We start from the raw sequence: 16,458 nt of genomic DNA on the forward strand, positions 1-16,458 counted from the left end.
ATTTGCAAAGTCACTTCAACTAGTAAATAGCCAAGAATGTTGCCTACATCTGTCAACCACACCATGCATGATCTTGTCCTCTTCTCACAAAGAGGGTTTCACTCACAATAGTGATGATAAATAAAAATTTATATTTTCTAAGCATTTTCATATTTTACTTATGTCATTTAGCATGTAAATATGAAGATAATTGGTATATCACTAAGAAGAAGAAGAACATATCAAAGTCTTACTCGATGTTACCTGGCTTTGGTAGGAAAATTCTGACTAAGATCTTTCATCACCACTAAAGCCAACTCCACAGGAGCAGACAAGATTCGGGCAGCAGCCTGGAAACTGAGGTCTGCAACAATGCCAGATACAAGTTAGAAGGTATTAGCCTAACACAATGAGAAGCACATAAAAACCACCTTTTCTTCCCACTATTTTCTTGATAATAAAGAATGTCATAGAAAGCAACCATTCCAAAAAGTGCCCATGGTGCAATTTCAGGTTTCCCACCTCATGGATCCCCAGAGTGTTCACTCAGCCAATCCTGATCTTTCTGTAATAAAACACTAGGACACATACTAACACCTTTAGAAGAGGCTAAATTAAGCCCAAATTCTTTTCCTTCTTCTGAATTTACAATATAGCACACAATATAACATTAAGACATTTAGCAAATTACATTGCGGGGGCGGGGGGGACTTGGTAACTTGCTCTTCAGAACAGAAAAGTATATACACACACACACACACACACACACACACACACACGTTCTACCCGCTACATTCCTTCACATTATATAGGTATATATTTTAAGAAATGAATGAGGAATGATAGTTGTAGTTGAATGATAGAGTCCTTGCGTAGCAAGTACCAGATTCAATCCTCTGTATCACCAAAAACAAAAAAGTACACATATAAGAACAAAAAGACAAGATACATATTTCTGACATTCAAGCTTATATGTCTGATCACTGAAAGATCTGGCATTCATTTATGTTGTACTTAAGGCCTAATGTTCTCTGTCTACAAAAGGACTTGCTTTCTTGTCAATTAATCATACCTGCTTGGTCTTTAAAATGTTAGAATTATGTGAATACATTCAATCAAATTCAAATTCTGCATTTAATACAACAAAATTTATAAAATAAGGACAGAAACGATCTCTCTAAATTTTCATCACCTTGCAACTGCCAAACTTTCAAAGGTGCCATTTCATTGGTACTCTCTACAAGATGCTTTCTGAGTTCTTTCAACTGTTCCTTCAGGTCAGGGTGTAAGTCTCTGAAAGAAATATAAAATCAGTCCTTTCCTCTCAATTGTTTTTTCTCTCTCAAAGTACACTTGTACAAGGACTCCAACTTCACAATTTCCCCCTCTCAACCCTAAAAAACCTTCTTGGATACAGGTAAAAAAATTACAGTACAGTCATTTTCCTCTAAAAATAAGATAGGAAATCAGTTAGTTCAAACACCGCAAAATTTACACACTGAAATATAAAGCACTATAATAGGGATTCCCAACTATAGCAGAAGTTAGTGAAACTAGGAGTTTCTTTTTTGAAGAAAAAAATGGGGCCTTCAACTTTACCTGTAGTTTTTTACTGGAACTGTTTTATTTTTAAGTAAAAGAAGTCTTATATTAATATTTGGAAAAAAAGAAAACTTTACAAAGTAGTTCTCTGGAATACAAAAACAAGTATACCAACAATCAATTCTGGGCAGTGAGTTGTATGGGTATATATTATTCTCTATACTTTTCTAGATCTTTTTAATTTCTCAAAGAAAATTGGGTAAAAATTTCTTCCAGTCCCAAGATGAATTTCCTCCAGCCTATATATAGTGATAAACTGTCTAATCAATTATGAATTCTTATACTGAAATACAGTATAATCCGTTTAAAGCTACTGAGATAGTTAGCAGAGACAGAGATGTAACATTTATGTCAGACAGACTTATGGCTGGGAGACTATGTTCTGTTAAGTGCTAAAAACTCAATTCCCCTAACCAAGAGGTACTCTAGCCTTCTCTAATCACCAAGATACAAGCTCAACTCTTTTTTTAATTTTTTTATTTTGAGAGAGGGTCTTCCTAAATCCCCAAGGTAGAACTTGAACTTGTGATCCTGACTCAGTTCTCCTGAAGAGCTGGAATTACATGAGTGAGTCCAGCTAGAAACTTAAAATTTCTTAAATGCAAAATGAAGAAATTAAAATATTCTCTCAGATCCCTCACCTTCCAAACAACCCAAGGAATCCTCCTGACCCAGCCTCCGTAGTGTTGGGACTATCGGTATACACCACAATATCCAGTTGTTTTTTTGTTTTTTTTAAGGTATTTATATTTCAGTCGTAGTTGGACACATTACCTTTATTTTATTTATTTTCACGTGGTGCTAAGGATCAAATCCAGGGCCTCACATGTGCTAGGCGAGTGCTCTACTCCTGAGCCACAATTCCAGCCCCACCGTATCCAGTTTTGATATGCCTTTTTTTGGGGGAGATGGGGGGGGTATTTTCTTCACTTTTTTCTGTAGCGTAATTTTTTTTTTATTAATTGCTCAAGACAATACAATGATCTTTTTTTTTTTAATATTTATTTTTTAGTTATCGGCGGACACAACATCTTTGCTTGTACATGGTGCTGAGAATCGAACCCGGGCCGCACGCAGCCAGGCGAGCGCGCTACCACTTGAGCCACATCCCCAGCCCAATACAATGATCTTGACATATCATACATTTGATTCAAATAGGGTATGAATTCTCATTTTTCCACATGTACAGATTGCAGGATCACATTGGTTATACATCCATGTGTATACATACAGTAATCCTAGTGTTAGTTGTATTCTGCTGCCCTCCCTATCCCCCGCCTCCCTCCCCCCCATCACCTCTCTCTACCCATTCTACTGTGACACTTATCCCTCTCTCTTTTTTCTTCAAAAGAGAGAGATAATTGATTATGCCTTTTTAATCTTGAATCTATAGATGATGCCTACAGACTGATGGACTGTTCCCACCACACCCTTAGTTCATGTTGAAATCTTAACCCCTAATGTATTAGCAGATGGGCCGTTGGAAGGTGATTGAATCATAAGGGCAGAACTTTCATAAATGGGATTTATTCCCTTGAAAGAGGTTCTGGAAGATGGGCACTGTAGCACATGGGTGAAATCCCAATGACTTGGGAAACTAAAGGAGGATCCCAAGTTCAAGGCCTGCCTGGGCAACTTAGTGAGAACCTGTCTTAAAATAAAAAGTTTAAAAAAAGAGGCGGGGGATATAGTTGAGTAGTAGAATGCCCTTGGATTCAATTCCCAGAACCAAAATAAATAAATAGTAGGATAAAATAATGTCTAAGAAGACTTTTCTTTATAAAATACTACGATGTTTTCATAAAAATGGTTTGGAATTATGAAACTTTAAATAGTATCATTAAGAATATTTTCTAGGGGCTGGGGTTGTGGCTCAGCGGTAGAGCATTTGCCTAGCACATGCAAGGCCCTAGGTTTGATCCTCAGCACCACATAAAAAAATAATAATTAAGTAAATAAATAAAGGTATTATGTCCAACTACAACTAAAAAAATAAACAAAAAAAATTTTTTTGTTTGTTTTAAAGAATATTTTCTAGGTGGGGCTGAAGCTGTAGCTCAGTGGTAGAGGGCTTGCCTCCCACACGTGAGGCACTGGGTTCGATCCTCAGCACCACATAAAAATAAAGATACTGTGTCTGTCTACAACTTAAAAAAAAAAAAAAAAAAGAAGAAGAAGAAGAATGTTTTCTAGGAGCTGGGGCTGTGGCTCAGCGGTAGAGAGTTTGCCTAGCACATGTGAGGCACTGGGTTCAATACTCAGAACCACATAAAAAATAAACAACAGGGCTAGGGTCGTGGCTCAGCGGTAGAGTGCTTGCCTCGGACGTGTGACCCTGGGTTCGATCCTCAACACCACATAAAAATAAATAAAATAAAATAAAGATATATTTTTTAAAAAGCTTACATTTATTTAAAAATAAATAAACAATGAAATAAAGATATTGTGTCCATCTATAACTAAAAAAATGTTTTAAAAAATTGCTTACATTTCTTTTAAAAAAAAAGGGGGGGATATTTTCTTGCTGGGTACATGCCTATAAAACTCAGTGGCTTGGGAGGCTGAGGCAGTAGGATCACAAGTTCAAAGCCAGCCTCAACAAAAGTGAGGTGCTAAGCAAATAAAATACAAAATAGGGCTGGGGATGTGGCTCAGTGGTTGAGTGCCCCTGAGTTCAATCCTCAGTATGAAAAAAAAAGAGAATATTTTCTAGCTGGAAATGGTGGTACAAGCCTTATCCCAAACACTCTGGAGACAGAGACGGGAAGATAGCAAGTTCCAGGCCAGCCTCAGCAACTTAGCAAGTTCCTAAGAACTCAGTGAGACCTTGTCTCAAAATAAAAAAAAAAAAAAAAAAAAAAAAGGGCTAAGGATGTGCCTCAATGATTAAGCACCCCTGGGTTCAATCCTCAGTACAAAAAAAATAAATAAAAAATTTCTCTCCCCTTTCATAAAGCCTAGTCTAATAAAATGTATTTTAATTGAGCAAGTACAAAAGCTATTATACATCTTTTACTTTTTTTCAGATTATGTTTAGGATAAGCAAATAGCTACAATCACTCCAAGTTAAACACCCATCCATGAGAAAAAATTAAATGAAACAATTTGGTTCACCCTATTATTCAATCAAAAACTGGTATTTAACTTTATTCCATTAACTGAGAGGGAAAGAAAATTAACTGAAGCTACAGGCAGGTCATTTAACTGAAGCTACAAGAAAAAAGAGATTTAGTCAGGTGTGATGGGACACACCTGTCATTCTAGTTACTCGAGAGGCTAAGGCAGGAAGATTTCCAGTTCAAGGCCAGCCTCAGCAACTTGCTGAGACATATCTCAAAATAAAACAAAGAGGTAGCTCAATAGTAGGGCACTTCTGGGTTCAATCCCCAGTAATGCAAAATAAATAAATAAATAAAATTAACAAATTTCACAATAACTGAAAATTGCTCACTTTTAATTAGAAGCAAAGTGGGCATTTCTCCAGTTTAGACTACAAATATAAAGTGCTGTTAGATCTGTACTTAGATAATTATGAAAGAGATGACACTAGGAATGCAGGGAACTCTGAAGATTTAAAGAGAATAAAGGACATTTTAGAAATAAATAGAATATACATACATACCTTAATTTTCCAAAGAGGAATCCCTGAACTTCATCAATCGGATCATTTTCACCAATTACTGTAGTGTTTACCTCAGTTCCTATAAAAACAGTAAATATATGTCTAACGGTTCAGATTAGAAATACAAATGTTATAATTTGATAAAATTTGAGTAATGTAAAAATAAATGTCAGAAACACCTGAAATAAAACCATTTAAAATGTAAACTACCCCAATTTAACATTTTGCAAGTCTTTAAAAAATGTGTTTAACATTTCCTGTGATCAAAAAGAATATTTTTCCCATAAACTGTAAAAAATTTCAGATGCTAGAATTTCAAAATTAACAGCTTTTAATATTATAAACAAAGGGTTCTTCAAAATCAAAATTCTGAAGAACCTGCAATTAGGCAACTTAATCCTAAATATAATTATTGAAAAACCAAAATGAGTATGAGGCTATTTTCTACTTGCTTCACTACCCAAACTGGTAACTTTTATGTTTAAAAAGAAGAAAAAGACAGCATGTAAAACTTGTGGTTGAAATAATGATTTCAAAATCCCACAAAATTAGAACAAGAAAAATTCAGAGTAAACCATCTAAGTTGAGAAAATAATAAAGAACATAAAACTGTTCATTAACGTATATTTAAAATTTCACATTGTAATCACAAATTAACGGTTATTTGCAAATCATATAACATCAAAAAACAGCTACTACTAATACTTATTAAACTTTCTGTGCAAAAAACTATGCTAAATTCTTTACTTATTTATTCATCCAAAATACTTAAAGAAGAATATTATCATCACCTGCATTTACAGTGAGAGAAAATTAGGACCTAGAGAAGTTGTTTTAAGGTCAACCTCCAAAGAATTATTGGACAAAGAAAATAGCAGTAATGACTCCTAAATCTGTTCTTTTTCATATGGAAACAAATTCCCTTTTAGTTCATATTTAAAGAAAACACATTGGTCTTAATTTTATAAATTCACCTTTCACCTGAGTATCATCCTTGGCCTTGTACTCAGTGCTCTTAATGGCCAATTCCACACCATAACCAGAGAGATGAACTGGCTCCCTTCTGGGATTCTGCAGATAAAGCAAGTATTCCATCATTACTACCTAGCTTGTTATAAGCCAGGTGCAGTGGCACATGCCTGTAATTCTAGCAACTTGGGAAGCTAAAGCAGGAAGACAGTAAATTGGAGAGAAGCCTCAGCAACTTAGCAAGACCCTTCTCAAATAAAAATTTAAAAGGCTGGTGATATAGCTCAGTGGTAGAGTGGTAGAGTTCAACCCCTAGTACAGCCAAAAAAAAAAAAAAAGAGTTTGCTATGGGTCACAGCACACTTGACTGTACATCATTAACACTGCATCTATTAGATATCACTTAAGATCATGTACTCAAAATATCTTTAGCTTATTTTTTTAAGGGTATTAACTGTGTGTTCAAGAGAGTTTGCTACATACCAACAGTAATAAAAGCACTTATCTACCATTAAAATATTCATTCTATTTTTGGAAAAAAAAATCAATTACAACTTTATGTTTCTCTCTCCAGAAAATCCTAGTCTCCTTTACATATTGCATCTCCAGGACTGTGAGAATTAAAATTCCAATGTAGAAGCAAAAATCAGATGAATGGACAGTTGAAAGGGCAAAGATTCTAAACGATGTGAGAAAATGGAGAATGAGAACAAGTAGCTCTAGAACCTACATACAGAGCAGGGTTGAAAACTGGTGAGATCTCAAACCCAGAGGGGCTTTGTTAGTACCATATGTGTGTATATATGTTTTTTACTGAACTTTTTTTCTTTTTGGTAATGGGAATGAATTCAAGGGCACGCAACCACTGAGCCACATCCTTAGCCCTATTTTGTATTTTATCTAGAGACAGCATCTCACTGAGTTTAGTTTAGCGCCTTGCTTTTTGCTGAGGCTGGCTTTGAACTGGAGATCCTCCTGCCTCAGCCTCCTGAGCCGCTGGGATTACAGGCATGCACCACCACACCGGGCCTTTTTTTTTACTAAATTTAAATGCTTCTGGCAGGACATGAGCTAACAAAATGCCACAGGCTCACCACCATCCTAATAAATGATGGTCCTTTTAGACTTGTTTTATTTTGTTTTGTATTAAGGTTTGAACATAGGACATTGCACAGGGCTATGTAAGCCCTGAGTTACATCCCCAGCTCTTTTTATTTCATTTTGAAACAAGGTCTTACTAAGTTGCACAAGCTAGCCTCAAACTTGAAATCCTCCTGCCCAACCTCCACATAAGCTAGGATTATAGGCTTGCAGAACCATGCCTGGCCCCTTCAGACATTTAAATTTCAAAACCAATAAGGGTCTAGCAAAAAGAAAGAGGGAGAAAAGTTGTTAAAAACTCGACTTTGGGGCTGGGGATGTGGCTCAAGCGGTAGCGCGCTCGCCTGGCATGCGTGCGGCCTGGGTTTGATCCTCAGCACCATATACAAACAAAGATGTTGTGTCCGCCGAGAACTAAAAAATAAGTATTAAAAAAAAAAAAAATTCTCTCTCGCTCTCTCACTCTCTCTTTAAAAAATAAAGAAAGAAAGAAAGAAAGGAAGGAAGGAAGGAAAAAGAAAAAAACTCGACTTTGATAAATTTGTTTCTGGTCATTTAAATTTTCATTTAAAATTTTATTTTACTTGTACAGATTTAGCACCCAATGTTCACCAAACTCATCATTACACACAAACGTTGAAGGCTAACAATCTTAACATAAAAATATTTTAAATGCTAAATGTTACAAAAAGCTTAATTTTAAATCAATTCTGCCTGATTTCACCTCTTTAGAAATCTTCCTTTTCCTACAAATGAAAAGGTGCCAAAAAGGAAAATAAAAAAGGTAAGTAAAGAAACTGAATTCAAGAATCAATTTCATACTATGACAGCCATATTAAATTTAACAAAGATCATTTACATGATTAATTCTGAAATAAAATGCACACTATATTAAGCCACTTTTTTAGTAAAATTGTTTTATATTTCTTCAAAAAGGGAAGCCAGGCAATGTCTATGCACAAATAATAGATCTGATAAAAACTATTTGATTTTTTCAAAAAGTTCAAATAACTAAATTATTTTTAAAATATTTTTTTAGTTGCAGATGAACACAAAACCTTTATTTTGTTTATTTATTTTTATGTGGTGCTGAGGATTGAACCCAGTGCCTCACATGTGTTAAGCAAGCAAGCACTCTACCTGTGAGCCACAACCCCAGCTCCTAAGTTATTTCATAAAAAGGGAAATTATGAGCTTATGTTCTAAGGTCATGGAAGGCAAATTAATATACAAAAGTTAAAAAATAATTCAATACTTACAGATAAATAATGTCTGAATACATAATTGATTTTGCCTAAATTGCTTTTTGATATAAGTTGGTGGTGGAAATTAGAAAAGTTCTCATAGCCAATTTCAGAGTAGAAAATCACCACTGGGCTTTCAGGATTGGATGAGGGATATCTGTGATCTCCTTTGAACAACAAAGGTTTGGGTCTGGAAATAAATATTGAAAGCTCAAAATTATCAAGTTAAAAAAGATTTTAAACATTAAAAAAGGTACAAAATGTAAAGTATTGCTAAATAACTTAAGATTATAAGAATCTTTATATAAATGGTATCACAGTCTTAGTATTCACTTGGTAAGAATATTGTCAGGTGCAAGCCTGACTTGTTCATGATTACAAAAAATAAAAATACATTATATAAATACTAACTATAAATACAAACACAGATTAATAATTGTACCAATTCCTAGAGAAGGGGTAAAGGCAAGAAAAATAATACATATCCAAATCTCTCAGTACTAACTCTGCAGGATATTTTTTACCATATAAAAATGATCATTCTTTTGTCTAAAAACCTAAGTACAAATACTGCAAAAAGCTTCAAAGTTGATGCCAATTATAGCAAGTCTCTCCTGTACCATTGCAACTATTATAGTCTTTCCACTAATGGATCTAACATTTCTGTTTCTTCACAAGTTTTAAAATTTCTAAAAAAAAAAAAAAAATCTTAAAAATAGATCTTAATGTATTACCTACTAATCCCTACTATGATGCATTCAACAGAATGAAAAGACATATGAATGAAGTTGTTCATTGTAGCCTTTTTAGAAGAGCAAAAAGAAATAAAAACAAAAAATGGAAAAACCATCAGTAAAACATTTTTACAAAAGTTTTGTGCCTGTGTTTAAAACACTGAGGTACACCTAAATGTACCAAATGGAAAGATGCCTCTTACAAAAATAAACATATCTACTTGTATAAATTTAAAACCATGAAAAAAATCTAATAGGATAAATGGCAAATTATGAAAAGTACTTATAGACACCATTGCTCTCTTTATAAAGGTCTGCATTATGGTTATAACAAATTAAAGTTTTTTAAAGAATTTTAAGTTATTAATTTTGTTTGCTCAAGAGAGCACCATTCTTGAATGTTCTTGACTTGACCCTGAGCTACCTAGAACATACACTTAATACAGTGGTTGTCACCTCAATAAGAGCACTAATGTCATTTGGTGGGCAGACACAGCTGGGCACACAATGTCCATAAGGAGATTCACACCACCAAAAATGCCATTAGCATTTCTGATAGAGCAGACCACCACTATTTTATATTTACAGCATCATTAGAGGAGGTACTGAGGGTTTGCTGCTACAGCCACACAGCAAAGTAGGTACTTATTATTGCTGTTTATTACAGAAACCTAAACCTCTTTAGGCAAAGAAGCCTAATTTGGTGGGGTGGTGGAGGTTGGTTTTGATTTTTTTTTTTTTTGATTTTTTTTTTTTTTTTTTTACAGTACCAGGGATCAAACCTATGGCCTTGTACATAATAAACAAGAGCTCTACCACTGAACTGTGCTATACCTCCAGACCAATTTCATTTTAAAATCAGGTTGCAATTATCTTTTACTTTGTCTTAAGTTAATAATATTATGAGAGATCATTATCATTAATATTATTACTTTAGGCACTAGATTTTATACACACAGTATTCCTGCTAAGCTAATGACAAAGCCTAGTTAATATAGCTCAGACAGTAGTACTAAATCAACAGGAATATTTATACTGTTATTATCTCCATTTTGAAGCGAGAATAGGAAAGATAGTACTTTGCTTCACTTTGCAAAATTATTTTAAGTGATGGAAACAAGATTCACATCCAGTCACACTGGGTTCAGAATCCATACTATAAACTATTACACCTATAGACTATAAAATAGATAAGAAAAATCAGAAAGAAGACTTAGTACAGGGGAAAAAAAAATACATGACACTTAAATTAAAAAACACAAAATCTACCTCTCAGATGCTGTAAGTAGAAGAGTCTCCAAAGTATGAAAATCACAGGTCTTCTTTCCATGCACTGAAAAAAATGAATCACATCCTTCCGGTGGAGGCTCATTAGCTGCTATCTGTTATAGAAGACAATATCGATAATTTTTTACAGGTTCTTACCAAAGTCAAGTTAAAAACATGTATGTTCTAAACATGTGATTAAATTATAAAAAGATATCACCAATAAAGGCAAAACTAACATCTACTCAACACCCACTCTGGGCCAGGCAAGTAAGAGCTTTCCAGGCCAGTACTCTTCATGTATCACTCAGTTCCTCCCACATCAGGAGGTAGGTGCTAGTAATTCTCCAAAATAAATGTTAAAATTACATCTTGGAAGACATTGAAAGATATCTATGGAATGAATATAGAATGTAGCATGTAAAAAATGAAGCTCAAAATGTCAATTTTAAGTGCCAAGGTATAACTATGCTGTTCTAATTAAAGATAATACGTAAATTAACATTAAGCCCCTCACTGAATAGGAAGAATTACAGACTCTAAAAATCAATTGAGTAAAAAAAAAAAAAAAAGCCCTTCAGATGGAAAGAAAAATTAGAAAATTATATGCACTGCACAAAGATATTCAAGAACAAGGCTGAATGAGACGTGAGTTTTTGTGTGGAGTGAGTGAAACATATTTAACACCAAAGGAATAAAAAAGACAATGAACTGCAACTTTAAGGAGAAGAACTCTGAAGAGGAGTATGACAGATAGGAAAAGGAAAAGATATAACGACAAGCCCTGGTGTGTGCACTCGTATCATCTATGTAACATACTAATGTTAAAATGTCCTTTTCTATATATGTAATACAAATAATTGAGAAAGATGGGGAGAAATGGAAAGTCTGTTATAAAAAACTGAAAATATTAATGTTTTCATTACATTCTTCTATTTTTTATTAATTATTCTAAAAAAAAAGTACAAACCAAAAAAAGAATAATATAACAAATCCTCACATTCCCATCACCCAAATTCAGTAAATATCAACTGGTTGTCAATCTTATTTCATCCACCTTTCCACCATACTCCACTGAATCACTTTGACACAATTCCCAAATAACTTATGTTTTATTTATAAAGTTTCTTATTTATATCAATAAGAGAGATCTTTTTAAAAAATATACCACTATCACACTTCTTTTTAAAATCTTCTGCAAAGATGACAAATGGCTTCATAGTTGTTCAATCTTCCTAATTTACTCCATAAAAACAGAGTAACTAAACAGCAAAGCTCCATGAGAAGACATTTCTATGACACAAAATACAATAAGACCTGCAAACATGCAGAGGTCATGTAGTGGGAAGTAACAGAGGATGTAAAGATCCTTCAAACAAGAAAACTCCAAAACAGACAATAGTTTCTCAATGGAAAGGAAGGTGGCCCAATGATTTCTGTCCAACTAAGCAACAGGTGAGCATGAAGCATCGGTAGTAAAGTTGAAAAGGGCTGGGGAGATATAGCTACTCTGTATAATCTCTCAAAACTCATGAGCCAAGACTCTCTTTCAGGACAGAGCTCCACTGAAAGGAGAAACCGCTGAAAACTTGAGGAGGCCAGATACACAGAAACCATGGAAAAGAAGGTCCAAATAAAGATACAGGAAGCGGGGCTGGGATTGTGGTTCAGCAGTAGAGCACCCCCCTAGCATGGGCAGGACCCGGGTTTGATCCTCAGCACCACATAAAAATAAAGGCATGTGTTGTGTCCATCTACAACTAAAAAAATAAATATATATATTAAAAAAAAGAAAACACTAAGGTTATAAAAAAAAAAAAAAAAGATGCAAGAAGGGAACAATAATGAAATCTCAAACAACAAGCCATTGTATTTTCGTAACACCATATAAAATCAACAGCAGGGGGAGCAATGTTAATTTCTAATAGCTAAGAAAAACTAATCTCACAACAAAATGAGCAAAAATCAAATACAAAACTATTGTAAAGGGCATAAAAAGGAACAGAATAACATTTATAGACAAGCATTATACAACAGAAATTACAGGGATAGAAATCATCCACGTCTGCCCAGAACAGTGGCACAAACTTATAATCCCAGAGACTTGGGAGACTGAGGCACCAAGATCCTAAATTCAAGCCTCTGCAATTTAATGAGACCCTGTCTCAAATTTTAAAAAAAGGGCTGTGGATGAAGCTCAGTGGTAAAGCATCCCTGGGTTAACTCCTATCACCACAACAAAGAAGAGAGAGAGATTATCTATATCTGTACTGTCCAAAGTGGTAGCTACTTGCCTTATGCGGCTTCTGAGCACTTGAAATGTGGCAAGTTCAAGTGAAGAGGTAAATTTTTTTTATTTAACTTTAATTGATTTATATTTAAAAGGCCATACATTGCCAGGGCCTACCATATTGGACAATACAGCTAGAAGCAATAAAACCATGTCAGAAATATACAGCCAGAAGATAGATTAAAGATGTAATCTATTACAAACAAGTTAAAATGTATTAAGATGATAATACAATGGATTGTGGCTCAGTGGTAGAATGCTTGCCTGGTACGTGTGAGGCCCTGGGTTTGATCCTTAGCACCATATAAAAATAGATAAATAAAATAAAGGCATTGTGTCAATCTACAACAAAATAATAAAAAAAGATAATACAAGACATAAAAAATAACTTTAAGTGAGAATTAGAAAAACTCACAAATGAGGTGATAAAACTCAAGAAAGAATTTTAGAGATTTAAAAAAATCACTTTAGAAATAAAAACTAAGCTAGAAAGAATATGAAAATAAACACAACAAGTAATGATTTAAATTAAAGTAGCTCAGCCAAGCACAGAGGCACATGCCTGTAATCTCAGCAACTTCCAAGGCTAAAGCAGGAGGATCACAAATTCAAGACCAGCCTGGGCTGCTTACTTAGCAAGACCCTGTCTCAAAAATAAAAAGGGCTAGGGATGTAGCTCAGTGGTTGAGTGCCCCTGGGTTCAATCCCCAGTACTGAAAAAAAAGAAAAGAAATTAAGAGTAGCTCAAGGTTACAGCACTTGGCTAGCATGTGTGAAGCCCTATGTCTGATCCCCTAGATTCAATCCCCAACACCACAAAACAAAACCAAAAAAGAAGTTAGAGATAATGGCTGGGAGTATAGCTCAGTGCATGCTTAGCATGCATAAGGTCCTGGGTTTGATTCCCAGCACAAGACAGAGAAATAAAGAAACAAAAGCAATTTTCCTAAATTTAAAAAAGAAAAAAAGCTGGACACACACAGTAATCACAGAGGCTCAAGAAGCTAAGGCAGGAAGATGACAAGTTCAAAGACTCAGCAATTTAGTGAGAATCCAAGCAACTTAGCAAGACCCTGTCTCAAAATAAAATGTAAAAAAAAGGGCTAGGATCAGTGGTTAAGCACTCCTAAGTTTAATCACTGGTACAAAAAAAAAAAAAAAAAGAAAGAAAGAAAGAAGACATTCAAGAGAATAGGATGAACAATGAAGATCAGCAAAGAAAAATCAACATATATAATATGAATCACTGGAGAAAATATGTAAACAAAAAAAAGGGGAAAGAACAAATTATAATGTAAAAAAAAATTCTGAACAAATGCCAAATGTCTTCTTTGATATAAAGAGAGCAACTAAGAACAGAACAGGAAGGAAGAGCATGAGGAAAAGACTAATATTAAACAAAGACGAGTGGGGGGAGAGAAAGGGAGAGAGAAGGGAAAGCATATGGAAATGGTAGGAGACCTTCAATGTTACACAAAATTATAAGAGGTTGTGAGGGGCAAGGGGGAGGGGAAAAAAGGGGAGAGAATTGAACAACAGCAGAGGAGGTAGAGAGGGAAGATGGGAGGGGAGGGGAGGGGAGGGGAGGGGAGGGGGGATAGTAGGGGATAGGAATGGTAGCAGAATACAACAGTCACTAATATGCCATTATGTAAAAATGTGAGTGTGTAACCGATGTGATTCTGCAATTTGTATTTGGGGTAAAAATGGGAGTTCATAACCCAATTGAGTCAAATGTATGAAAGATGATATATCATGAGCTCTGTAATGTTTTGAACAATCAATTAAAAAAAAATTCTGAAATAAAGAAACTATTTGAAAATTCTGTACTAAAAGCACATATTGTATACCAAATAATATTGACCCATAAAAATCACCACTAAGTTATATTCTAGTAAATTATAACTTAAAAGAAAAAATCCTCTGGACTTATAGACAAAAAGAGGATTGAGAATATAGCTCAGAGGTAAAGAAGTTGACTCATATGAATAAGACCCTAGGTTTGATTTCAGCACTACTATGGACAAAAAATAGCGCAAAAAAACTTTCAAGGGAAAGAAACTGAGATTATTATCACATTATATGTGGAAGACTATGAGGAAAGATAAATGAATGGTTAAGATATCCAAGAAATGAAAATATGAACCAAAGTTTTATATCTAAACTTCAAGTGCAAAGGGCACATAGAAACAATTACCTTAACATACAAAAACTGAGTATATATTATTGCCATGAGCCATTCTTGAGGAATCTGCCAATAGCAACATCAAAAAAGCTAAATAATTAGAGACATTTACCTAGACTGGTGGTGAGTAATAAAGATATAAAAAATTATAGAATTAAGATGAAATGAGTTAGCCTAAAGTAAGACAATGTAATATGAAACTTCTATGCTCTATCTAGGAAGAATACTTTCATTTAAAAAAAAAAAAAAGTATCAAAACAAAAAGGAAAAGGACTGGGGATGTAGCTCTGTGGCAGGGCAACCCCTGGGTTCAATCTTTAGTATCACAAACACACACACACACACACAAAAAAAAAAAAAAAACAGTAGAATAGTGGAACATACACACTTCCTGATTTCCAAACTTACTACAAAGGTACAACAATCAATGTAGTACTGGAAATAAAGACCAAACAAAAGACTAGAAGAGAGAGTCCAGAAATAAATGTTTGCATATATGGTCAACTGATTTATACATCAAATTATGATATGAACTACTATCCAGAATATATAAAGATTCCTACAACTCAACAAAAATCAAACAATCTGATTCAAAAATGGGCAAAGGAGTTAAAAAGACATTTCCCCAGAGAAGATATGCAGAATGACACTAAATAGATAAAAAGATGTTCCATATCATTAGTCTTAAAGAAACACAAATCAAAACCACAAGAACAAACCACTACAAACTCATTAGAATGGCCAATTTAAAAATCAGGAAATACCAAGTGTTGAGGAAGATGTGGAGATTAGAACCCTCATGCATTATTAATGGCAATGTAAAACGATGTGACCAACAGTGAAATAACATCTTTTTTTGTGAGGTGAAAAAAGTTCTGAAGATGCATTAATGCACCTAGTATCAATAAATTGTACACTTAAACTTAAGAGCAGCAAAAATCATAAATGTTATATGTATTTTACCAAAATAAAGGAAAAAATAAACAAAAACCTAAATGGTTAAACTAGAAGGATGATATTGAATTCTGGTAAATAAAGGCAAAGAATCAAGTAGGTGTTCTGCCTTTCCTATGTTGAACAATATCACCGAACAATACCAGATTAGGATATATATCACATTCCAGAAACAAATGAATATGAAATGACAGGATGAATCACCACTGTACAACCCCCAAAGAAGTAATAGATTTAGCACAGAGCAATAATGACTGCTAAATCAGAAAAAAGAAACCAATTATTAGGTGTCTCTAAGAACAGAACATTACCTATAGACTGAACAAAGACCCAATTCTGATCAAGCTTCTGGACTCCACTGCCAATTTGTAGGAAACAGACAACAGAGGAAAAAGTTGAACTGTGTCAGAAGTATGTGATCAACAAAATATATTTCATGGACTATAGTCCATGAAAAAAAAAAAAAAATCTACAGTGCAAACACTCCAAGTCATACAATGGAAAAAGGATGG

General features: G+C 34.3%; 1 protein-coding gene across 2 annotated transcripts in view; it reads right to left on the bottom strand.

Annotated features, from left to right (window-relative positions):
• Uggt1 (UDP-glucose glycoprotein glucosyltransferase 1) overlaps nt 1-16,458 on the bottom strand; it is a 115,522-nt gene that overhangs the window by 84,998 nt on the left and 14,066 nt on the right. For both annotated transcript variants that reach the window (XM_076866898.2, XM_076866897.2), the window contains exons 5-10: nt 10,521-10,633; nt 8,533-8,707; nt 6,178-6,274; nt 5,204-5,282; nt 1,172-1,272; nt 244-343 (exon numbers count right to left, since the gene is read on the bottom strand). In XM_076866898.2, coding sequence (XP_076723013.2) covers nt 244-343; nt 1,172-1,272; nt 5,204-5,282; nt 6,178-6,274; nt 8,533-8,707; nt 10,521-10,633 — 665 coding nt within the window. The remainder of the gene's footprint in view (nt 1-243; nt 344-1,171; nt 1,273-5,203; nt 5,283-6,177; nt 6,275-8,532; nt 8,708-10,520; nt 10,634-16,458) is intronic.

The sequence above is a fragment of the Callospermophilus lateralis genome, chromosome 9 (assembly GCF_048772815.1).
Source record: "Callospermophilus lateralis isolate mCalLat2 chromosome 9, mCalLat2.hap1, whole genome shotgun sequence".
Taxonomy (NCBI): Eukaryota; Metazoa; Chordata; class Mammalia; order Rodentia; family Sciuridae; genus Callospermophilus; species Callospermophilus lateralis.